Source organism: Corythoichthys intestinalis, chromosome 13 (assembly GCF_030265065.1).
Source record: "Corythoichthys intestinalis isolate RoL2023-P3 chromosome 13, ASM3026506v1, whole genome shotgun sequence".
NCBI classification, from domain to species: domain Eukaryota; kingdom Metazoa; phylum Chordata; class Actinopteri; order Syngnathiformes; family Syngnathidae; genus Corythoichthys; species Corythoichthys intestinalis.
This window is the reverse complement of record NC_080407.1, coordinates 20,252,315-20,279,272: the sequence shown is the minus strand read 5'-3', so window position 1 is coordinate 20,279,272 and position 26,958 is coordinate 20,252,315. Positions and strand designations below refer to the sequence as shown.

The 26,958-nt window shown below is 39.2% G+C and overlaps 1 protein-coding gene across 1 annotated transcript; it reads left to right on the top strand.

Moving 5' to 3' along the window:
- Positions 1-5,715: 5,715 nt before the first annotated feature.
- LOC130927849 (oocyte zinc finger protein XlCOF6-like) lies at positions 5,716-24,352 on the top strand. The gene is made up of 3 exons (XM_057853940.1): positions 5,716-6,158; positions 14,251-14,655; positions 18,873-24,352. The coding sequence occupies exons 1-3, from the start codon at positions 6,119-6,121 to the stop codon at positions 20,471-20,473; spliced, it is 2,046 nt and encodes a 681-aa protein (XP_057709923.1). The 5' UTR covers positions 5,716-6,118; the 3' UTR covers positions 20,474-24,352.
- The last annotated feature ends 2,606 nt before the right edge of the window (positions 24,353-26,958 follow it).

The window sequence follows — 26,958 nt, the reverse complement described above, 5'->3', positions numbered from 1 at the left end:
TAATAGCCGTGTAAAGAGTTTTACTTGATTCGGTGAGAAGGTGAATAGTTTTTCCCCCGTTGTTCGTAAACTAAATTTCCACACAAAGGCACGTCGAGGTACCATTAACTTAGCAAGGAGAGGTATGAGAGTCATTTTTCGAGTGTCCCAGAGCTCGCGAAATTTGGGTGGGGGGGCGCATTTATCAAAGTTTCGTCAGCCGTAATTGTCTGAAGTTGGCGCGCCGGTGTTGTGCCGAAAAATAGCCACTCCACGTGAAATGTCCCCCCTGACGGGAGCGCCCACACGTCACTCGTACAAACAGCCTTTTCTTACCAATCGATGGACACAGAAACGACGTTCTTGTACCGTGAATATGTATCATTTTACTCTGCTTGAACTGATAAATCGTTTACTGTGACCAACGCTCTGAAAATAGAGCAAGGCTTTATTTTGGGCCCCGCCTCTCCGCAGTCTCTCAGCGCAAGTTAGTCAAAGTTTGCTTTCCGTCCAAGACGGCCGTCCACCGCTCACTTTCGCCGAAAAGTCCGATCCAAATTATTGTAATGCCCCGGATATGGGCAAGAAGGAGAGAAGTCTGTATTTGCTTACCCACTTTATTGTGGTAACAATAATAAAGAAAAACAATAACAAAATAACAGCAGGCTGCTACAACATGCGACCGCTATCTCTCGCTATCTCGCTCGTTCTCCCATTCTTCCTACTCGTTCCCCTTGCGTCTCTTAAGGGGGGGCCTGCATAGTTACGAACATTAGGCTACAATACACAATGAATAGGTGTCCGCTGAACTCCTCCCACTCGGCTGCCGCTAGTTTGAAGCGGCCTTAAATTTTTTTTTTTATTTAAATAAATAAATAAAATACATCTCATTTGCCAGGCGTGGCGGCTTTCATTTTAGTGTGGCGGTGCGCCACAATCTGTTGAATATAGGGGAATCCCTGAGATTTATTGTTATAATAAACAAATACAGTACTTATGTACAGTATGTTGAATGTATATATCCGTCTTGTCACATCTTTCCATTCCAACAATAATTTACAGAAAAATATGGCATATTTTAGAGACGGTTTGAATTACGATTAATTACGATTAATTTTTAAGCTGTGATTAACTAGATTAAAATTGTAATCGTTTGACAGCCCTAGTTAAATGTACACCTTATGCCTAATATACAGTATATATAACACAATAAAACAGAATTGTTGTGCAACTCAAAATGTTGACTGGACAGTTATGGACTATGCACATTAAATCATTAGTAACATCAAATATTACACAATACACCAAAGTATATCAGTAGACGTGTCCTTAAGTCTTTCTGATAGTTTTCCCGTGACCTTTTTACTGTAATAATATAATGAAAACCTGAAATTATGGCTTCTAGTTTTGGCCACCCCAAGATTTTAAGTGGCCCCATCTGGCCACCCCTATGAAAAAATTCTGGAGGCGCCACTGGAGGCAAGCCCATGATCAGGCGCAATTCACAACAGGTGTGCCAGCGGAGGACGCCAAAGACTGGCTGCGTTTCAATCGCGGTTTAAATGAGCCCATCGCTCACTTTCCCAAGCCACCGCCCCCCTGCCGCCATCTTAAGGGCCGTTCCAATTCCCAAAACAGCGAAGTGAACTTGGTGAGATGGACCCTCAGAAGGCTCAGTGATCGAGTGAAAAACGATGGTCACTCCGGAGCTCCCTTTATCTCACAATGCATTGCAGTGGTACACAGAAAATATGTCCATGCGGTGGTGATAATGAAGCTCAAATACCGTTGGCTGCTGTCTATTTATCACTAGAGAAGAAAATGAATGGAGGATCCAGCACGGTGTTGGAATGTGATACCAAACTGCCTTTGGAATTGTAAAATTTATCATTGTTGTTAATAAATAAAAATAAAAAATTTTGACTGTATGTGGCAGTTATGGCAGGACGTGTGGAATCACATAAGTCCCAAAATAAATAAATAAATAAAAATAAAGAGAAATAAATGAATAAATATGGAGTAAAGTTACTTTATTGACTTTCACTTTTGTTCGTAAAGAAAAGGGGGGAAAAAATTACAATTTTTGTCAGTGATGTTTCTATTTCGCTTGCCTTTTCTATTTTGCTTTTAACGAAAGTAATGGTCTGTCAATCAAATGCCGTTGGGAGGGACTGAAACTAAACTTCAAATAGGTTAAATGTATTTAAACATCGAATCTGTTTACAGATTGTAAGGTATAGACAAAAACATAAATTAATTAATCATGAAATACCAAATAATTAATTAGTGCTAATTAATTAATCATGAAATCCCAAATAAATTTTGATACAAAACTAATAATTCTGATAATTCCCAGGTACCGACGTATTGCCATCAAGCGCAGAATACTTCTCTGGCTTATTGACATGAGTCGCAGTATATTTTGTGCGATGTGGAATAATGTTGCCACCAGGGGGTGGCAAGGCCTGGCCAGGGCTTCCCCCAATGAATTTGTTGGCTACCCCACTGGTCACCCCACTCTCCAGTATAATGTCTGATTGTAGTAGCTGCGGAACTCAAAATTTTGACTGGACTATTATGGACTATGTACATTAATACAATATAATACTTTACAATATACAATATAACACCATCAACAAAAGTATATCAGAAGGTGTGTCTTGAAGTATTTCTGACAATTTTCTACTGGCCTGTTTAATACTACAACATAGTAAAAACCTGAAATGATGGCTATTATTTTTTGGTGTGCCACCCCAAGGTTTTAAGTGGCCCCATTTGGCCACCCCTATGAAGAATTTCTGGAGGCGCTACTGATTTGAAATAGGCAGTATAGCGCTACTCTAACACCTTGTGGTTGTTCCATGATTTTCTTGCCTGTGAGTGAACGAGGGCAGGTGTGTTGTATTTACATCTTTCGCTCCCCCTCCGCCCACTTTCCCTCCACCCTCCAAGTGGCCTCAGTGTGACGTCATAGCAAGTGCTCAGGGCAAGTGAGCGAGGGCAACTCAAACCGTGATTGGAACGCAGCCCTTGGCCAGATTTATCTTTTGAATTTCCGGCCAGAATTACATGATGGGAAAGACATGTTCCAGCCCTATCGCACCGTAAAGCCCGCCTAGTTCGAAAATAAAAAAAGAAAAACAGCCCAAATTACAACTTTCCTTTCAAGATAAAAATGTTTCTCTTATACAAGTCAATCTATATTTTGACATTATTCGGGGGGAAAAAAGTCAACAGTGGGATTGTAGAGTTGTCATTTCGCCGATAAGGATCCTGGGAAGTAGTTCTTCAAAGAAATAATTCAGTGCGGTCAGCGCCGCCTTCTGGTGGTCAGCAGGGATGAAATCAAAGGATTGTATTATTTTCATTCACATTTAACGGTCATTTATTCATGATTAAACATCTAAATTACATGTTGGTCAACACAAAACACTGTAGAAGTACAATTTAGGCAATACTTTACAATAAGGGTCTCTTAATAGAATAGAGTAGAATAGAATAGAATAGAATAGAATAGAATGGAAATCCTTTATTGTCATTACACAAAGTATCATGAGATTCAAAGCTGCCCCCATAGAGTGCACTTAACATTAGCTAATGCATTTTTAGAGAAAATGTTGACTAATCTTACAACATTTTATAGAGTGTGCAATATGAAACAAAAATAAAACTTTATTGGTAATATTGTCAAAATGGATGGATGGATGAAAGAAATCCAAGAAACTATATTTATGCGTTTTTCCATACACTTTTATAGCTTGAGTAAAATTACAGTGCATAGAAATATTTTGGTTAATGAAATTAAAAAGCTCAACTGATAAAATTAACTTACCGATCCAATCATGGAGTCAGGGAACAATTCTTTTGCTACTGCAATACTATGGTCCTTTTGTTAGGAACTAAAATTATACAACATAAAATATAGAATATAAATGAATACTACATCACATTTGTAAAACATGAATACATGATAACACAAATATTAGCCATATAAATAAAATAAATTGAAATGAGTTAAAACACATGTAATTAAATAATAAAAATAATACAAAATTCCTGCTTACACAATTAAATTGATTAATTTCTGCGTGGCGCTTTAACTTGAGGAAGAAAAAAAACACCAATAAAGCTTTAGAAAAATGTTCATAAGAAAAGGAATTATGTATTGAGGCATTTCATTTTGAAAACATTTAGTATTGAAGGTATACAAATTGAAAATGTTGTTGAGAATAAATTTTTGGGAGTTATAATTGATAATAAACTGTCTTGGAAACCCCACGTCAGACATATAAAAACCAAAATTTCAAGAAGCCTTTCAATTTTGAACAAAGTTAAGATATATCTTGATCAGAATGCACTCCGTACTCTGTATTGTTCCTTGATTCTCCCATATCTTACATACTGTGTGGAAGTGTGGGGCAATACATATCGCAATACAACAAATCCGTTAGTCATAGTACAGAAACGAGCAGTTCGCATCATTCATAAGGTTGGATTTCTGGATCACACCCATGAACTATTTCTTCAATCTAAATTGTTTAAATTTCAAGACCTTGTCGATTACAACACTTCCATAATTCTGTATAAAGCTTTTAATAATACATTACCGGCAAATTTGCAAACTCACTTCGCCATTCGTAAAAGAGATCACAATTTAAGAGCAAACGGGGAATTCGTACTTCCTAGATTTAGAACTACGCGAAAGAGCTTTTGTGTGTCTGTACGCGGGGTTAAACTATGGAACAATCTGAGTTCACTACTTAGAGAGAGTAAAAATATTCACATATTTAAGTTGCACTAGAAGCAGTTCATTTGGTCAAAATATATTCAGGGAGGGTCTTAAATGCATATATATATATATATATATATATATATATGGTTGTGGAAGTCTTCTTACATATTGGTATGGATACACGCAATATAAATGTGTGTGTACTGTATATGTATATAATTACACACGCACTGATATATATATAAATATATAATATATATATATATACATATACATATTTTTGTTTTGTTGTTCTTTGTTTTCTCTATTGCTGACTGAGGGAATCGGCATTTGAGGGTTCTGCCCTCCCGTTACATGTGTCGGGGAATAATGTATACTATGTAACTAAAAAAAAAAAAAAAAAAAAAAAAACAGGTTGCAGGAAAATAGTTATGTTGATGATAATTGAGAACTCGGGGTGGGATTTAATAAGTTTTCTTCGTCCCACTCCTTTTCAGGCATTTGTTTTGGTTTTGTTTATTTTTGTTTCTTTGTTGTGTTTTTTGTTGTTGTTTATTTTTCTTCTTCTCTGTGTTTCTTGAAAGCAAAGAACTGAATTCGTGAGGATGACTGTAACTGCCTGAAATGAAAATAAAAAAAAATAAAAAAATTATAAAAAAAAAACTTGTCAAAAACGTTGTCATTGGGATTGCTTTACTCTTTAGCACAGGACTTCTTTATTCGCCTTTCTTCCAGAAAGAAAACTGACCAATACGTGGGGTGTAAATTGCAAATCAAAGGGTTGTTGTATTATTATCTTTAAATGCCTGCTACTCTCGCACGATCTTGCAATCCTCGCGTAAACCGATCGAGCCGCTCCACAGACGCACTGCTCGTAAAACGCGTCCTATGGAATGAGTCGGCCTGTCGCAACCCAATGTGAGTACCGACAGGATGTGAGTGGCGCATGCGCAGTAGCGGAGCTACTCACGGAGTGCGTCACGTCGACGTCTAACTGCACATGTGCGCCGCCACCTGGTCAACAGCGTTCCTGTTTCACGTTGGACGGTGAAAAGTTGTTTAGTTGAGAAAAAAAAAGTTTGTGTATCGGACAGCTGGAAGCTAGAGCGCGTGGCAGGCCGTGGAAGCGAGCGTCATGACGTAGAGGATGTGAGTGGCTGGAGGAGGAGTTGCAGTCCGATTGCTTTGATAAACTGGTGCTTGGAAACAATCCATTTTTCATTAGCCCCACAATGTAATGTAATCGACTGAAAGGTGGCAGAAATTTTTGGACACGCCAACAATCCGTTCAATCTCGCTTCTGCTTCGAATCGTTCGGCTGCACGTTGAAACTTCGAGGCCTGCTTAGGTTAGCCTAGCGTAGCTTAGCCGCTAACAAAGCAAACCAACAACGCGCCTGGGTTCGACATGTCGCCGAGCAAGCAAGCATTACGTCCTAAAATGTCAGGTGAGTTAGTTGACTTTTGACATTACAATATAAATGTTTAAAGCAGGGTCTTTCCTGATCATTTTGGTACCTTAAGCAACATATTTGCTGCTGCCCCCCTCGGGAACACTCACAACAAATATTTAAACATTCACTATCACACTGCACTTTTTTTCTCCACTGGCAGTTTGTGTGTAGGAAGGTATTGGACTTGGTAGTGATGTGGATAATTTGGCTGTAAAAAATGGCCTGGAGTGTACACAGGTGGAAGGAAAATATTTCAGAAGAGCATCTACAAAGAGGAAAAGTGGGATGTTACATTTTTTTTAGTCAGCTGTTGATTGTGAAACCAGCATGACATAACCATAATAGCAGCCTACTGTACCTGGCTCTATCAGGTGTAGGATCCGTCCACTAATTCTGACGGGCAAGGTTGAAAATTAAAATAAATTCATGAAGCCCTCCAACTACACATGACCATCCAATAATAATGAACGAATATTTGATAACAAATTATTATTATTATTATTGTACATGAATGGAATTGTCATTTTAATGAATTAATGACACATTTATTAACAAATGTTTGTATCTAAATCCATGGCACTTGTAGTCCCCCATACCAAAGGACTGTGAAATTATTAATTGCATATTTGATGGTGTATTTATTTAATCAACCTTGGCCCCTTTAAGCAAGGCAAATGTATTTGAATAGCACAATTGAAAACGAGGTAAAAGTATGGAGGACCAGTAGTGCAAAAATTCAATACATAAATACACTATTAAATAAATAATTAAAAGTGTCATTAAAATGCTTCTATTTCAATATTTATTTATTTATTTCAATTTTTATTTCAATTTTTATTTATTTATTTCAATTTATATTCATTTATTTTAGTATTTATGTATTTATTTCAATTTATATTTAATTCAAATTTTATCTATTTCTATTTTTATTTATTCAATTTTTATTGATTTATTTCCATTTATATTTCAATTTTTATTTATTTATTTTTCAATGTATATTTATTTATTTCAAAATGTATTTTGATTTTTATTTATTTCGATTTTTATTAATTTATTTCAACTTTTATTTATTTATTTCATAATTTATTTATTTCAACATTTATTTATTTCACTTTTTATTTATTTCATTCTTGCACTCTTGTTCCTCCAAAGGTGCAACCATGAAATAATTTTATCTGTCAAGTTTGCTCGTCAAAGTTTCTAACGTCTGATTGGTTGCTCGGCAAAGCAAGTCTTAACTAGTCGATCTCAGATAATAGATTGATGCCTGAGGCATAGGCTAAATTTTTTGCACACCCGATACATAAAGTGGCAGTGTAGACCCGTATAATCTGAAAAATAATTGCTCCCTCAAAATCACAAAGACGAAGAAGATTAGTAGCGTGGTCATTGTAGTGGTAGTAGGCCTTGACGCATTTCGCTTGGTGTCCAAGAAAAACATATATATGTACAAAACGTGCCCAGAGCTGGCTTGACCGCAGTTCTAAACTATCGAACACTGTTTTGTAGGACACGTACTCAGGGTCCAAATGTCCTGCTTCAATATGTTCTGAGAAATCTAACATGTCCCGAGAGAGCTCATGAAAACTCTCAGATAAGCCACCATGTTGGGAAGAAATAGGACGAAGGAATCGCTTATTACTCGATCAACTCAAACCCCGCCTGGTTGCACTCACTCCTGCTGTGATGAAGTGTTTTGAAAAGTTGGTCTTGCGTCACATCAGAGCCAGCCTTCCTCCCTCCTTTGATCCTTGTCAGTTTGCCTACAGAGCCAACCGGTCAACTGAAGATGCTATCGCCATAGCAACCCACACAGCACTGAGCCACTTGGAACAACAGCAGTGCTACGTCAGGATGCTTTTCATTGACTTCAGCTCCGCATTCAATACCATCATCCCCGACATCCTGGTGACCAAACTGCTTAACTTGGGCCTCCTCTCCTCCATTTGTTCCTGGGTCAAGGATTTTCTGATGAACCGCTCACAGTATGTTAAACTCGGCCACTACACATCCCATACCATCAAACTTAGCACTGGAGCCCCTCAAGGCTGCGTGCTGAGCCCGCTTCTCTATTCCTTGTATACCCACGACTGTACACCTGTCCACTCATCAAACACCATCATAAAATTTGCTGACGACACAACTGTTGTTGGTCTCATCTCCAGAGGAGACGAAACCGCCTACAGAGATGAGGTACAGCGACTGTCAGCATGGTGCTCGGAGAACAACTTCAACAACAATTCCACCAAGACCAAGGAATTAATAGTGGACTACAGGAAGGTGCCTGCCTTGGAACCGGCACCTCTCTGGGTAAACGGAGTACGTGTGGAGCGTGTAAAGACCTTTAAATTCCTCGGCGTACACCTATCTGATGACCTCTGCTGGTCAGCTAACTCCTCGGCCATAGTGAGGAAAGCTCGCCAGAGACTCCACTTTCTGAGGGGCCTCAGAAGGAACAACACGGGCAAGGAACTAATGACTGCCTTCTACCGAGCACCTATTGAGTCCATCCTCACCTACTGCATCCCAATGTGGTATGGAACCTGCTCGGTAGCGGACAAAAAATCACTGCAGAGGGTGGTGAAAGCAGCGGAGAAAATTATTGGCTCCTCTCTGCCACCTCTGGAGGACATTGCTGCTGCGCGACACCTTAAAAGAGCTAGGAACATTATTAAAGACTCTTCCCATCCTGCCCATCACCTGTTTGAACTGTTGCCCTCTGGCAGGAGATATAGGGCGATGAGGTCACGTACAACTAGACTCAGAGATAGTTTTTTTCCTAGGGCCATCCGCGTTCTTAATACTGAACAGCACTAATTCCTCATGATGCTGCTATGTAGCGACTTTTGCACAGTAATTTATTCTTGTCTTTTATTCAGAGATATATTTTAGTTGTGTGTTATTTTATAGTCTTGTGTTTTATGGTCCCACGGAGTAGCTTTCCAATTTCGTTGTTTGCTCTGCTTGCAATGACAATAAAGGAATTGAATTGAATTGAATTGAATAGTTCACGCCCACCCACCGAGTTTGATGAGCCAATGACAGATAAAATTATTTCATGCGGCCACACGGGGAACAAGAATGCGAGAATGAAATAAATAAAAAGTGAAATTAATAAATGTTGAAATAAATAAATACATGATGAAATAAATAAATAAAAATTGAAATAAATAAATAAAAATGGAAATAAATAAATAAAAATGGAAATAAATAAAAATTGAAATAAAAAATCAAAATCAATTTTGAAATAAATAAATATAAATTGAAATAAATATAAATCGAAATAAATTAAAATCGAAATAAATAAAAATCGAAATAAATATAAATGGAAACAAATAAATAAAAATTGAAATAAATAAATATAAATCGAAATAAACAATTAAAAATCGAAATAAATAAAAAAATCGAAATAAATAAATATAAATTGAAATAAATAAATGAAAATCGAAATAAATAAGAATTGAAAAAAATAAATATTTAAATAAATAAATATATATTTAAATAAAAAAATAAATGTTGAAATAAATAAATATTGAAATAAAATCATTTTAATGACACTTTTAATTATTTAATTGTGTGTTTATTTATTGAATTTTTGCACTCCTGGTCCTCCATATAAAAGTGTGTCACATCACATGAAAATCAGCAAGACACAATTTTAGTCTCCCATACACTTTAGGGCTGCAGCTGTCCAATATTTTAGTAATCGAGTATTCAAATGAAAATTCTATCGATTAATCGAGTAATCAGATAAAACTTTTTTTTTTTTTTTTTTTAGGTGAAGAGCAATTAGAAATATACATGAGAAAACTATACATTTCACTTAATATTGAACCATTTTCAGACAATGATTTTATTTTCTATGTACATTGTTGAAAAAAATCAACAATTGCATCTCAGATGTGACTAGAAAAATATTTATTTATTTTTTTTAGGTGAAGAGCAATTATAAATATACATGAGAAAACAATACATTTCATCTAATATTGAACCATTTTCAGCCAATGTTTTAATTTTCAATGTACATTGTTGAAAAAAGTCAACAATTGCATCTCAGATGTGACTAGAAAAAAAATAATTTACTGCTTTCCCTCAAAAATAGTCTAGATTGAATAAAATATATATATGTTTCTTACCTAAAAATCTCATTACGCTTGATAACACACAACACTTAAAAGTTGGGTGTTTTCCCCATGTGTTTCAATTGAATTTCCATTTGTGTCAAGCCATTTTTAAGTTCTAGTTAAGTTTTAAGTTAGTCTAAACCAGGGGTCCCCAACGACCGGGCCGCGGACCGGTACCGGTCCGTCGCCATTTGGTACCGGGCCACGCAAAAATAATAAATAATTTATTAACGACTGCATTCTGGCCGATTGACTTTGGCCTGTGCCGCTGAACACACCAATATCCCTGTCTACTCTAGATATACAGCTACAGGATAGGAGGTCGTCATAGAAATGCATTGATTGGACTGTTAGCAGTACATCTTGTTTTGTATATCTATGTGCGCTTGGCCTTGATAATAACGTATGACGTAGGTCGTCGCCCATCACATTTGTTCCCGGATATAATTAGCCGCCACACTAGAATGACTGAAAAAAAGACGTCTTTGGACAGATTTTTCGGGGAAAAGGGAAACTGACGAGCCAGAAGATGAGCCTACAACCTCGAAGAAAACAAAATCTATGCTACTTCTCAATCACTAAAGACCCACGAACTGCGAAGGAGTGGATTCGTGACCCGTATCAACCAAGTGATTCGAGCATGTCTGTGCAACAGGAATATCAGCTTGTAGAGATAGCAAATCACAGCGACCTTAAACGTACATTTGAGACAACAACTCTACCGAGGTTCTGGATTTAAGTCATTTCAGAATATCCTGACATCGCCAGGAGAGCACTGAATACTGTGCTATAATTTCGGACATCGTATAGTGGGGCAAATAAGTATTTAGTCAACCACCAATTTTGCAAGTTTTCCTACTTGAAAAGATTAGAGAGGCCTGTAATTGTCAACCAAGAGAGACAGAATGTGGAAGAAAAAAACAGAAAATCACATTGTTTGATTTTTAAAGACTTTATTTCCAAATTAAAGTGGAAAATAAGTGTTTGGTCACCTACAAACAAGCAAGATTTCTGGCTGTCAAAGAGGTCTGACTTCTAACGAGGTCTAACGAGGCTCCACTCGTTACCTGTATCAATGGCACCTGTTTTAATTCTTTAGTGGTATAAAAGAAAACTGTCCACAATCTGTCAGTCACACTCCAAACTCCACTATGGCTAAAACCAAAGAGCCATTGAAGGACAACAAGAGACAAAATTGTAGACCTGCACCAGGCTGGGAAGACCGAATCTGCAATAGGTAAAACGCTTGGTGTAAAGAAATCAACTGCGGGAGCAATTATTAGAAAATGGAAGACATACAAGACCAATGATAATCTCCCTCAATCTGGGGCTCCATGCAAGATCTCACCCCGAGGCGTCAAAATGATAACAAGAACGGTGAGCAAAAATCCCAGAACCACACGGGGGGGACCTAGTGAATGACCTACAGAGAGCTGGGACCACAGTAACAAAGGCTACTATCAGTAACACAATGCGCCGCAGGGAGACAAATCCTGCACTGCCAGATGTGTCCCCCTGCTGAAGCCAGTACACGTCCAGGCTCACCTTCGTTTTGCTAGAGAGCATTTGGATGATCCAGAAGAGGACTGGGAGAATGTGTTGTGGTCAGATGAAACCAAAATAGAGCTTTTTGGTAGAAACACAGGTTCTTGTGTTTGGAGGAGAAAGAATACTGAATTGCATCTGAAGAACACCATACCCACTGTGAAGAATGGGGGTGGAAATATCATGCTTAGGGGCTGTTTTTCTGCAAAGGGAACAGGACGACTGATCTTTGTAAAGGAAAGAATGAATGGGGCCATGTATCGAGAGATTTTGAGTGAAAATGTCCTTCCTTCAGCAAGGGCATTGATGATGAGACGTGGCTGGGTCTTTCAGCATGACAATGATCCCAAACACACATCTAAGGCAACAAAGGAGTGGCTTCGTAACAACCACTTCAAGGTCCTGGAGTGGCCTAACCAGTCTCCAGATCTCAAACCCCTTGGAAAATCTGTGGAGGGAGTTGAAAGTCCATGTTGCCCAACGACAGCCCCAAAACATCACTGCTCTAGAGGAGCTCTGCATGGAGAAATGGGCCAAAATACCAGCAACAGTATGTGAAAATCTTGTGAAGTTACAGAAAACGTTTGGCCTCCGTTATTGCCAACATAAGAAAGTATTGAGATGAACTTTTGGTATTGACCAATTACTTATTTTCCACCATGATTTGCAAATAAATTCTTTAAAAATCAAACAATGTGATTTTCTTTTTTTTCCCCCCCACATCCTGTCTCTCATGGTTAAGGTTTACCAATGTTGACAATAACAGGCCTCTCTAATATTTTCAAGTGGGAGAACTTGCACAATTAGTGGTTGACTAAATACTTATTTGCCCCACTGTACATATTCATACAATCAATGGGACTAAACATACAATCATCCTGCTTCATGTGGTGATGCACAGTCGATAAATTATTTCTTACAGTTAACGTACCAAATCTTATTTTATTGTCCTGACAGCAGGCTTTCTTTTCATGGACTTAAGTAAACTGGCATATTGACACATTCACAAATCACACGATCTGTAATTCGCTGCCAACAGACCAGTCGCGCTCTACTCGCTGAAGCAGTGTTTGATTTCGCAGTGAGGGTCGATTTTAATTCCTCATAACTCCGCATGATTATCGCTCCGTGATGTAAGGTGCCTGTGCCATCGTCACAAGTGGTGTATGACACTGGTCTCCGTCCCCTTTTGTGTGAATGCGCAGTAACTCTCTGATTGGGTTGACACAGGTTCGACTAAACAACCTCATAATTAGCATCGTCGCACCGATTGACCACAAACTAGGGAACCAGGTTTTGTCAGCTCCGGTTACCCGCTGGTAAGCAGGATTACTTCTGGGGAGGTTGAATGCTGTTTGTAGTATAGGCCACTGAGCTAAAAGTGACAGTTAGTTTTACTATGTTTTTATTTTACACCCTCATCACGAGAGGTGGGAATCTTGTGGGCACCCAGCGATTAGATTACGATTACGATTCAGAGGCTACGATTCGATTATAAATCGATATTTGATGACACCCCCCGCTATTGGCTGCTTTTAATGTTTTGTACATTAGTTACAAAAACTGTAAAAAAAAAAAAAAAAAAAAAAAAAAAAAAGCCTCGCAGGCTTCAATAAATAAATAAACATTCAATTAATTTAATGTTGTGAATCATCCGTTAAAGTTGTTAAAATTGCTCCCATTATTCCATAATTTCCCTTTTGTCTACTTTCGACATGTGAAAGTTTTAAAACTATTTTAAAGATAGATTCAAGTCAATATTTTACCGATTTAGAAGTATTTTAGATAAAAAGTTAATTAGGTTCGCTTGGAAGGCAATGCGAGGTAGGGAATCCAATAACATGAAATTCCTGTAGGTGTTGATCAGTGTATATCACCTCTGGGAAGTTTGCCTGCCCCCCCCCCCCCCCCCCCCCCCATCAGACACAAATTTATATAAAAATTATATCAATCATTTGTGGGCACATAGTATCCTTGTTGCCCTTGCCATTTCTCTGTGCTGGATAGCCGGGTAAAATATAGCTTAAACTAAAGACTGTAAACAGCACTCACAGGTGTTTGAGACAATCAAACGCCAAACGGTCAGCTTGCGTTTGGTACTAAAAGTTAACGATGATTGACATATTTGTAGCTTTAATCTAGCCAGGGAAGCGTGGTAGCTCAACAATCAAAGGCACAAATCTGGAAATCATTGTTGAACCTGCATAAGTTTGCCGTGGCAATTCATTGTGTCAGTGAGAGGCTGTTTAGTGGACTCAGTGAAGAATTTTATAAAAATAAGATTTTTTCTTCGCTATTCTTGTCTAAAAATAATTCACATTATGAAGACAGCACAGTGGGACAGTAACATGTTTTCAAACCTTGCAAATGACGAAATCAGATATGGCCCATCTGTGATTATGCTCTTGGTCTTGCAGATCTCAGTCTAGCGCATCATTCTGAATGCCAGGAGTCTGCTCACGTGGAAGAAAAGGAGGAAGGGTCTCTATACGTCAAGAAGGTGGAGGAAGAATTCGTCCTCATTAAAGAGGAGCAGGAGGAGTATCACATTAGAGTGGAGAATCCCCACATTGAGGTGCGGCAGCACCCTCATCCCGTCAAAAAGGAGGAGGAGGAGGACCCTCCATATGTTAAAGTGGAAGTGGTAGACATCCCCAAGTGGACTGGTAAGCCTTTGAAGGGGGAAGATGGCAGTCCGAGTGAGGCCAGCAAAGCGGCGGAGCCTCCAAGTGGCAGCAGCAGTTCAAAAGAAGGATTCCAGGCAGACAACCTCATCGCTCGACCATCAGAGACTGACGACTTCACTTCACACTCGCTGTTCTGTGAGTATCACGTTAGTCACTTTGAGGGGAGAGCATGGCTCATTCTAAAGAAGAAGTCGGAAGTGTAATTTGGTGGCATTCGTTTAGTCTTTTTGCGATAGTGTGTCCAGTCCTTGTTGTTTGACGATATGACTGACTCATTTTGACATTGGCACATAAGCGCGGGTTTAAGGTGCAACATACACTACCGTTGAAAAAGTTTGGGGTCGCCTAGAGAATTTTGTGTTTTCCTTCAATAGTCAGTTTTATTTTTCAAATGAGTTGCACACAGAAGCGCACCCTAAAGAATGCACCCTTTGCAACAATTACAGCTTTGCAGACCAATTACATACTAGCTGTTAATTTGTTGAGGTAATCTGGAGAAACTTCACTCCACGCTTCCAGAACACCTCCCACAAGTTGGATTGGCTTGATGGCCACTTCTTGCGTACCATACGGTCAAGCTGGATGGCCACTTCTTGCGTACCATACGGTCAAGCTGCTCCCACAACATCTCAATGGTTTTGAGATCTGTTGACTATATTGGCCACTCCATTACAGATAGAATACCAGCTGCCTGCTTCTTTCCTAAATAGTTCTTCCATAATTTGGAGGTGTCTGGAGGTCATTGTCATGTTGTAGGATGAAAATGACTCCACTCAAGCGTTGTCCACTGGGTATGGCATGGCGTTGCAAAATGGAGTGATAGCCTTCCTTATTTAAAATCCCATTGACCTTGCACAAATCTCCCACTTTACCAGCAACCCCAGACCATCATATTACCTTCACCATGACTGACAGATGACATCAGGCACTCCTCCAGCATCTTTTCAGTTGTTCTGCATCTCACAAATGTTGTTGTTTTTTTTTTATTCAAAGTCCAAACACCTCAAACTATGATTCGTCTGTCCATAACACCTTTTTCCAATCTTCCGGTGTCCGATGTCTGTGTTCTTTTGCCCATATTAGTCGTTTCCTTTTATTAGCCTGTCTAAGATATGGCTTTTTTTGTGCCACGCTGCCCTGAAAGCCAGCATCCCGGAGTCATCTTGCTTGGTTGTGCAGCGGGACCTCCTGTTTGTCTTTCTACTCTTGTTAGATTTTGTCTGAAGGGATTGGTACACAGCGTTATAGGAAATCTTCAATTTCTTGACAATTTCTCTTATAGAATAGCCTTCATTTCTAAGAACAGATTGTCAAGTTTCATGTGAAAGTTGTGTTTTTCTGGCCATTTTGAGAGTTTAATCAAACCAACAAAGTTTATGCTCCAGATACCCAACTAGCTCAAAGGAAGATCAGTTTTATAGCTTCTCTAACCACCTAAACTCTTTTGAGCTGTGCCAACATAATTGCACATGGTTTTCCAATCATCTATTATCCTTCTAAGGCAACTAGCAATGACAATGTACCATTAGAACACTAAAGGGATGTTTGCCGAAAATGGGCCTGGTTACAAAACTACGTAGATATTGCATTAAAACCAGACGTTTCCAGCTAGAATAGTCATTTACCACAATAATAATGTATAGTGTTTTTCTGAATAGTTTAATGTATTTCCATTGAAAAAAAGGAAATTTCTAAGTGATCCCAAACTTTTGAACGGTTGTGTATGTTTGTGTAAACTTATGAAACTGAAGCGTGTGTCGAGTTAGTGTCTGCAGAACAGGCATGTGCACCATGATTGTGTGAAAGACACGCAACATAGTGGAAAACACACAGGTGGCTTAAAGTTCCTTTCCGAGACCCCCAATTTAGCCAAATTTTTAAAATGTTAACATGCATGTGTGATACATGTTTGGAAAATTTAAAATATTTTTTTGGGGGGGGGGGGGTTATGTCGATCGCGCCATTTTTCAGAGGATCCGAATCTGGTTCATAGGATCGATCTTTCATCAAAAATATTTTTTTTACTTCATGCTCGTACTGCGTCTCACTCTCCCCCTGCTGCTTTTCTTAGTCAACAGCGTCCTAGAATTAGCTACTTAAAGTTAACAATGATTGACAGATTTTGTTGCTTTGCTCTTGAGAAACTTGATAGCTCTACAATCAAATGCCCAAATGTGTCAATCATCGTTTAGCTTGTTCCACACTAGCGGTAGTGTGCTGTGGCAAGTGAGAGGCTGTTCTCAGCAGCGTGAGCGAGAGGAATCAACGAGATATTATTGCGTACTTACCTTGTTTTGATCCAAAAACTCCATGTAGCATGTATTACTGAGTGTCAAGACACATCTGTGAATGGCCACAGCTGGATTTTTGGGGGATTTTATGGCTGAAACATAGTAATATAACAAGGGTCGCGATGCAGAAATTGCAGACATCAGGAAGTAATCGAGATTTTCATTTTCGTATATTTACCCTTTCAAACTTTTTTTTGGGGGGGGGGGGATCGATCATCATCTAAAATATTGGAGAAGATGTGACAGTAACAAAAAAAATACAATTTAGCAATAGTTATGGGATAGATATCCGTAACTTTTACAGACACCAATTTTTTCATTGTGATGTAATTTTATAAAAATTTAAAATATGCGATTGAATAATTTGTGTGCAAAGTGTTGTTTTTTTTTTTTTTTTTAACAAAATATTAGACGTCAATTAATGATTCTACGCTAAAAATGAAAGACATTTTGAATAACAAATATAATTACTTACCTTCTTTTGATGGCTGTGTTGAAACAAAAGTGGTTGTGCGACGTTTGTAAACAGGGGTTTCCAGGATAAAACGGACAAATTAAAAATAGTTGGGGGGCTTAATGAGCCATGAATCTGCTATGGCAGCATATAGATATATTGTTCTATACAGTTGTTTTGGCTTAAAATACAGGAGTTTTTTTTTAATAGAGGAGTGCAAGAGCAGAAACCGCTTTTTCAGCCTTGTCTGTGTTTTCCGCCATATATATTTTAATTTTATTTAGAAGTTTTTTTTTTACTTTTATATGAAAAATGATTATTACTGTTCTTGTTTTAATGTTGAGCATTTGAGCTGTGGTTGTGGGTGAAGTCTATAAATTCTATTTATTTCAGTTTAAAATACTTCCGTTATTTTATTGATTTATTTTAACATTGTATTCATGTTGATGTTCCACTTTGCAGATATGTTGTGCTGATGTTCATTATTTTTTAATCGATCTCAGAAAAACACATTTTAGAGCTATAATTTCAGTACCGTGATACCGCGATATTTTTGCTTGAGTTCATCATATCGTCAAAATCTCATACCGACACATGCCTACCCGTCAGACTCTGATAACTGCTACAGCTGGGGAGAGCTCCATGCTGTCCGTTGAATGAATAAATAATATACTAGTATATCGGTGGAACCCTTTTGCCTCAATCTGGAAAATGTTGCACTGGTATTGTTCCAAAATAAATCGTTTATAGTATAGTATAGTGCCTTCCCGGCAAGCACACGAAGAGGGCCGAGTGAGTTGTGCGACGAACTGCCGGTCGTTGGCAGAGTGGCATTCTCGGTGGACAAGGAGCATTGTCAGCCACAAAATGCAAGCCACCTCCGTATTAAAACGTGTGCCATGATCCCAGTTTTTGACATAACACAAAACACGATGTTTACTCACATCCTTGTCCAGTGGTCCCACAGTGGTCGGACTTGTTTTGGCCAATATCGGGGTCAACTTTTTGAAACCCAAAAAGGCTCACACGCCTCTCCCTGGTGCGGCAACAAAACCCTGCAGCATATTTGGCTGGCGCGATGCGAAAAATAATCGAACTATTTCGCAAAATCAGCTGAATCCGCAGTCCATCTGCATGCTATAAAGCAAAGCTGCATTGTGACATGCTGACCCGGGTGACGTCGTCACATTCGCATTCGTCCTCAACCCGAGACTGGAGCCGAAAGTCCCTCATTTTCATGGCGTGGGTTTAAAAAGATTTAATAAATAATACGCTCGCTTCCACACACACCCAATTGGTCCATTTCATTCAGGAGCATAAAATACCGTGAGAAATAGGAAATAAACATTCTTTTTGCTGTCATAGGCACTTGAAAACACTGTATGTCCGCTTGCGATGGCTATGACGTTGAAGTGAGGGAGCTTGTCGTCTTAGCAACTCCAACTACGGCGCTTTTGCGAAAAGTCAGTTGGGTCCAACGCAAGTGATTCAAATTGGAAAGGAGCCATTTAATCTGTTGGAAATACTTACCATTATTTTTTTAATGTTCATTCAACATGTAATTGATTTTTTTTTAGTTCACAATTTGTCTCTATTGTGTCTTGTAGGTTTCAGAAAATATTTTGGTCCTGAGCAGCAGGAGTCAGGGTCGAGTGGCATGAAAGAGGAAGTAGAGCACCCGCAAATAAAAAAGGAAGAGCCAGATGACCCTCGACAGCAAAAGAGAGAAGAGCAACTTTCAATCAAAAAGGAGGAGGTAGAGCTTACGTTAAAGGGAGAGCCATATGTTAAAGAGGAGGACGATATCACCAGGCCAACTTGTGAGCCTTTGAAGAGTGAAGAGGGCCTGAGTGAGACCAGCAGAGGAACGGAGCCTCCAAGCGGCAGCAGCAGGTTAACAGAAGGATTGCAAGCGGACAGTTTAACCGCTCCGCTATCAGTTAGCGAAGACGCCATGTCACATTCACCTGACAGTGATGATGAAGTTCATATGAAAGCTGACAGTGACAACAAACGCAAATGCTCTCATTGTGGGAAAACCTTTGTAAATAAGTATAATTGTCGTAGACATATGAGGAGCCACGATGAAAAACCTTTTTCCTGCTCAGTTTGTGGCCAAAGATTCAGTCACAAGAGCTACTTAAAAATACACACAAGAACCCACACTGGAGAAAAACCTTATTCCTGCTCAGTTTGTGACCAAAGATTCTCTCGAAAGGGAAACCTAAAACAACACACAAGAAACCACACTGGAGAAAAACCTTTTTCCTGCTCAGTTTGTGACCAAAGATTCATCTGGAAGAGCGCCCTAAAAATACACTCGAGAACTCACACCGGAGAAAAACCTTTTTCCTGCCCAGTTTGTGGTCAAAGATTTGCTCAAAAGCAAGACCTAAAAGAACATAGAAGAACACACGGTGGAGACAAACCTTTTTCCTGCTCAGTTTGCGACCAAAGATTCAGTTGCAAAAGCGCCTTAAAAATACACATAAGAACCCACACTGGAGAAAAACCGTATCCCTGCTCAGTTTGTGGCCAACGATTCTCTAAGAAGGAACACTTAAAACAACACACACGAACCCACACTGGAGAGAAACCATTTTCCTGCTCAGTTTGTGGCCAACAATTCTCTCAGAAGGGAAACTTAAAGCAACACACAAGAAACCACACTGGAGAAAAACCTTTTACCTGTTCAATTTGCAGCCAAGGATTCAGTCACAATAGCTACTTAAAAATACACATAAGAACTCACACTGGAGAAAAACCTTTTTCCTGCTCAGTTTGTGACCAAGGATTCAGTTGCAAACGCTCCCTAAAAATGCACACAAGAACACACACTGGGGAAAAACCCTTTTCCTGCTCAGTTTGTGACAAAAGATTCAGTTGCAAGAACTACTTAACAACACATGCAAGAACCCACACCGGAGAAAAACCTTTTTCCTGCTCAGTTTGTGGCCAAATATTCTCTTCAAAGCAATACCTAACATCACACACAAGAGTCCACACTGGAGAAAAACGTTTTTCCTGCTCGGTTTGTGGCCAAATATTCTCTGCAAAGAAATACCTAACAACACACATAAGAAATCACACTGGAGATAAACCTTTTTCCTGCTCAGTTTGTGGCCGAATATTCTCTACAAAGAGATACCTAACAAAGCACACAAGAACCCACACTGGAGGAAAACCTAAAACCCACGCTGGAGAATAACCCTTTCTTGCTCAATTTGTGGTTATATTCTCTCTAAGGCAAGCTAATACAACACATAATAACTCACATTGGTGAAAAACCTTTTTTGCTCAGTTTGTGGTCAACGATTCAATAAGAAGGATCAGGTTAAGAGACGCGTGTGTGTTGGTGTGAGAAGCGGTGGCCAAGGACTGTTTTGCCTGTCATCCATGCTTGCTTCATCAGTTTGTGGATGCAAGACGTTTGCATTCTGTGGACCTTCCTCAAATCCTATAGAGGATTTGCAGTTTTGGTGCTATATGTGTGCTTTGTCGGTTCCTTGTGTAAATTGTATTCACACTAGGCCCGAACGATATATCGTTTACACATTGCCATCGCGATGTGCACATGTGCAATAGTTCCATCGCAAGGACGTGCGATAGTTTTATTTTTTTTAATCCACAAATGTATGTTGCTCCATGCTTTCTCTGTCCTGAGCTGATCGCTTTAGTGACACTCACACAACCTCCCTCTCCCCCTCCCTCTCCTAGGTCTTTGTTCCTCTGCGCACTTGCTTATTAAAGTTAACGATGGTTGTGTTTGATCTTGCCACAGAGGCGGACTTCAGTCACACCGCATCTTTCAGTCGTCGTTTAACTTGTTAAGAAGGTGTTGCATGAAGGAAGCGTGCGCTGGAATGAATGTGTGTGCGTGAAAATGTTGGGGACAGCCGGTGTTCTGACGAATGGGTATGCTTTGTACGCCTGTTGTGTTGTGTCAAGGAAATAAACACTAGAAGTGATTCTGCAGCCAAGGTAGATAAACAGAAGCATTAAATAAAGCAAAGCATTTTTTACTACAGGACATTATTCTTGTTTAAAAATGATTCAATGATCTGCTCGTGTGGTACATGATTGGAAAGCTTAAAATCTCAACTTTCTGGGGGAAGAAACATTTTTAACAGGAGGGCATTTTTAAAAAAAAGAAATGTTTTTTAAACAGCAAAACCCTAGCTGGAGGTGAGAGCATGCGAGAGCAGAATTACAGACACCATGACTTTAACAAGATATTATACTTATCTTGTTTCGATCCAAAAACTCCATGACGCATGTATCACTGAGTGTCAAGACACAGCTGTGACTGGCCGCAGCTGGATTATTTCATTTTATTTTATGAGTGAAACATGGTACTTTAACAGGGGTCGCAATGCAGAAATCGCAGACATCAAGGAGTGGTCGAGATTTTCTTTTTCATATATTTACCCTTTTAAAAGTTTTTCCCCCGATTTTTCTTTTTTCGGATGTTATTTATCATCTAACATAGCAGGGAAAATGCGACAGTAACAAAAAAATATTATTTAGCGAAAGTTATGTGGTAGATATCCGTGACTTTTTTTACAGATGCCATATTTTTCATTGTGACGTGATTTGTTTAAAAATTTAAAATATGCGAGTGAATCATTTCTAAAGTTAGCCATATACATTTTTTAAAGCATATTTTAGGGGGAAAATTTTGAAAAAAACATGTCTAATATATGTATAATATGTATCTTTTTCCAATGCAAAAAAATATATATATTTTTTTTAATATCGCAATATAATATCGCAATATATTGCAACCCCAAAAAAAATCGCAGCAATAGTTTTTTCTGATATCGTTCAGGCCTAATTCACACTGTTTTAAAAAGAAATGGCTCTCATGATTTACAATGAATATGAATGAAGATGAAGTTAAGTCACGTGATCATTGGCCAGGATGATCTGGCAAAAAAAAAAAAAATCCCTCAAATTGTTCGTTCCTGATTCTTTTCACGATTTTGTTTACATGGTTTATCATTTTTTTTGTGAATGGTTACTGCTAATTTTAAAGAATCTGCAACCATACTGTAACAACCTAGAGCAGGGTTCACCAAATCTGCATTAGGGGCCACTTTTCCTACTGTGTTTTCCATGTCTCCCTCCTCTAACACACCTGAAAGAATCAGGTGTTTTAGGGGGGAGAAATTGAAGGGGGACAGAACTGTTGCCTGAGACTGTAACACCAGACAGACAAACCTGTGCACTGCTTGCATTGATTACCAGAAAGCCTATGACTCAATGCCGGATCCATGTATCCTTGAATGGCTGATGCTTTAGAAGGTTAAAACCACACTAAGAGCCTTCGTTGCAAACTCAATGAGGCTCTGGCAGAGCACCCTTGAGGCCAACTTTGAGCTAATTGACCAAGTCTCCATCAAATGTGGCATATACCAAGGAGATGTTCTAACCCCACTGCTGTTCTGCATAGGCCTGAATCCTCTCAGCCAATTGATCACAAGACTGGCGAGTAATACCGACTTAAGAATGGGGCCAACAAACAGTCACCTCCTCGAAATGGATAGCATCAAACTGTATGCTTAGACTGAGCGAGGCATTGACTCAACGATCTACAGCGGGGACATCGGAATGTCATTCGGACTGGACAAAGGTGGCCGAATGCTGACAAAGAGAAGGTATTCCAGACAGAGGGGGTTGCCTTCCCTGAAGGGCAGATAGCTGATTTTGAGAACAGCTACAAGAACCTTGGAATATCACATCATGAAGAGGCCACAAGGAATGCTGGAACGGTAAAGTATCTGCAGAGAGTAAGGCAGGTCCTGAGAAGTCAGCTCAATGGCAAGAACAAGACCCTGTGCCAAGTGCACATATTGACACCCCTATGGTTTGACTGGCGTTCGTTATGGACAAACTGTGACGGGTATAGAAGTCCAATAACAGAACAGCGCTCGGGGTCTGATAGGGGGTCTGTTCCTCCCAATCATGCCCCTCCAAGTTGAAGTCCCCAGTAGAACGAGGGAGTCCCGGAGGGAGCGCTCTGCAGCACACCCTCCACGTACTCCAAAAAGGGTGGGTACTCTGAGCTGCTGTTCGGTGCATAAGCACAAAAAACAATCGGGACCCGTCCCCCCACCCAAAGGCAGAGGGAGGCTACCTTCTCGTCTACTGGGCTAAACCCCAACGTACAAGCGGGGGGCAATAAGTATGCCCACTCCTGGGCTGCGTTGCAACAACAGTTCTACTCGCCTTCGCTCACTTGCCCTTGGGAGAATCCCTGCCGCCATTTCTCTAAACAGCTGAAGTGAACTTGGGCGGGCTTAGTTATCGAGTCAACAACGATTCACTTCACAGCTCCCACAATGCATTGCAGTGGTGCACGGAAAATATGTCCATGCGGTGGTGATAATGAAGCTCAAACACCGTTGGCTGCTGTCCACCTTCAAATAAGAAAATGAATTAAGGAGCCAGGACGGTGTTTGAATGTTATACCAAACTGTCTTTCGAAGTGTAAAAAAAATCATTATTGTTGTTTAAAAAAAAAAAAAAAAAAAAAAAAAGACCGTCTGTGGCGGTTATGGCAGAAAGTTTGGAATCACAGGAGTGCCAGAATAAAAAATGCATGAATAAATAAATAAGTATGAAGAGAAATAAATGATAATATAAAAGTATATTTTGTTATTGACTTTACCTCTTGTCATTAAAAATCAAAAAAGGAAGAAAGAATGACAATTTTCATCATTGACCCTTCCATTTCGCTTTTAGCGAAGAGAATGGTCTATTTAAACGACAAATCTGTCCACAAATTATATGGTTAAGACAAATAAGGAATTGCCCAAATAAAATTTGATTCAAAACTACTAATTCTGATAATTCCCAGGTATCCACATATGGCCATCAAGCACGGAATGCGACTCCGTCTTACCGACGTCAGTCTCCGTATAGTATGTGTGATTTGCAATAGACAGTATAGCGCCACCGCAACATGAAGTTGATCCATGATTGTCTGGCCTGCAAAATGAACGAGGGTAAGTGTGTTCCATTGACCTCTTTCACTCCCCCTCCACCCTCTCAAGTGGCCTCCGTGTGACGTCATAGCAAGTGCCGAGGGCAATTGAGCCAGTAACACAAAAAAATACAATTAATCGATAAATAAAGAGGTAGATAACCGTGACTTTAAAAGTTTAAAATATGTAAGCGAATCGTTTTTTTTAAAGTTTATTGCTGGGTTGAAACAAAAGCGGTTGCGTGAGGTCTGTAAACGGGGGTTTCCAGGGTAAAACGGACAAATTAAAAATACTTTGTGGGCTTAATGCGCCATGAATCTGCTTTTGCAGCATACAGACATATTGTTCTTTCAAACACAACAGTTGCTTAAAATACACATATATATATATATATATATATATATATATATATATATATATATATATATATATATAGCAGAAAACACAGAAAAGACTGAAAAAGCAGTTTCTGACCTTGCACCCCCCCTTTAAAATAAACTGCTGTATTTTATATATAGTCACAATTTAAACCATCTCTAAAATATGCCATATTTTTGTGTAAATTATTTTTGGAATGGAAAGATAAGACACAAGACGGATATATACAGTGGGGCAAATAAGTATTTAGCCAACCACTAATTGTGCAAGTTCTCCCACTTGAAAATATTCGCGAGGCCTGTCATTGTCAACATGGGTAAGCCTCAACCATGAGAGACAGATTGTGGAAAAATAACTCAGAAAATCACATTCTTTGATTTTTAAAGAATTGTTTTGCAAATCATGGTGGAAAATAAGTATTTGGTCAATACCAAAAGTTCATCTCAATACTTTCTTATGTACCCTTTGTTGGCAATAACGAACGCCAAACGTTTTCTGTAACTCTTCACAAGCTTTTCACACACAGTTGCTGGTATTTTGGCCCATTCCTCCATGCAGCTCTCCTCTAGAGCAGTGATGTTTTGGGGCTGTCGTTGGGCAACACAAACTTTCAACTCCCTCCACAGATTTTCTATGCCGTTGAGATCTGGAGACTGGCTAGGCCACTCCAGGACCTTGAAATGCTTCTTACGAAGCCACTCCTTTGTTGCCCTGGCTGTGTGTTTCGGATCATTGTCATGCTGAAAGACCCAGCGACGTCTCATCTTCAATGCCCTTGCTGATGGGGAACTCAAAATCTCTCAATACATGGCCCCATTCATTCTTTCCTTTACACAGATCAGTCGTCCTGGTCCGTTTGCAGAAAAACAGCCCCAAAGCATGATGTTTCCACCCCCATGCTTCACAGTGGGTATGGTGTTCTTCGGATGCAATTCAGTATTCTTTCTCCTCCAAACACGAGAACCTGTGTTTCTACCAAAAAGTTCTATTTTGGTTTCATCTGACCATAACACATTCACCCAGTCCTCTTCTGGATCATCCAAATGGAGGATTTGAGTCCCCGGCGGCGCATTTATTACTGATAGTAGCCTATGTTACTGTGGTCCCAGCTCTCTGTAGGTCATTCACTAGGTCACCCCTTGTGGTTCTGGGATTTTTGCTCACAGTTCTAGTTGTCATTTTGACTCCACGGGGTGAGATCTTGCATGGAGCCCCAGATCGAGGGAGATTATCAGTGGTCTTGTATGTCTTCCATTTTCTAATAATTGCTCCCACAGTTGATTTCTTTACACCAAGTGAAGAGGGGCGAGTTACAGAAAACGTTTGGCCTCCGTTATTGCCAACAAAGGGTACATAACAAATTATGGAGATGAACTTTTGGTATTGACCCAATACTTATTTTCTACCATGATTTGCAAATAAATTCTTTAAAAATCAAACAATGTGATTTTCTGGTTTATTTTTCCACATTTTGTCTCTCATGGTTGAGGTTTACCCATGTTGACAATTACAGGCCTCTCTAATCTTTTCAAGCAGGAGAACTTGAACAATTGGTGGTTGACTAAATACTTATTTGCCCCACTATACCATATGACATACACTCCATTTTTCACCAACTAGTCAATTTTGTTCTCGTAGTATGTGCTGCTTTTACTTGCATGTCACTCTTCATCTGGTGGCATCTTCAGTTTTGTTATCTGTTGCTAATCAATAAGAACAATAAACATTCAAGCTGTAAAAACATGATTGAGACTGAGGCGTTTAATTTTTGTTCACAAAATGTTTGTTTTCTTCAATGAAGATGCATGGCTATAACATCTGGAAAAAGGAAAGCAACATTTTGGTTATTTGTACTTTCCCACAACTTTTGGCATAACATCGTAAAGCAGCACAGCACGATACCTAATTAACGAGTACTGTATAACCAAAGAGAAGCAGGCACTTACACACACATTCACATACCCACATATAAATCATATGCCTACCGTCTTGTTGCTGTTACCGTAATTTCCCGAATATAAGGTGCACCCGTGTATAACGCGCACCCCAAATTTACTTGTAAAATCTAGGGAAAATTAATGTACCCGTGTATAACGCACACCCTAATTTTAGCACATATAAATAGAATAATACAAGAAAACAGAGCTCGTGTACATATACAGAAATGTCATTTTAATGACTGGTGAAACACAGCACAAGCATAGCACATTGGTAGTTCAAAACATTACCGTAAACTGACAATATGCACGGTAATAATATGATCTGACAACTTCTCCATCATACCAGAATCCAGGAGAAAACAAAACAGATGTGACTTTTCTTTTAAAGG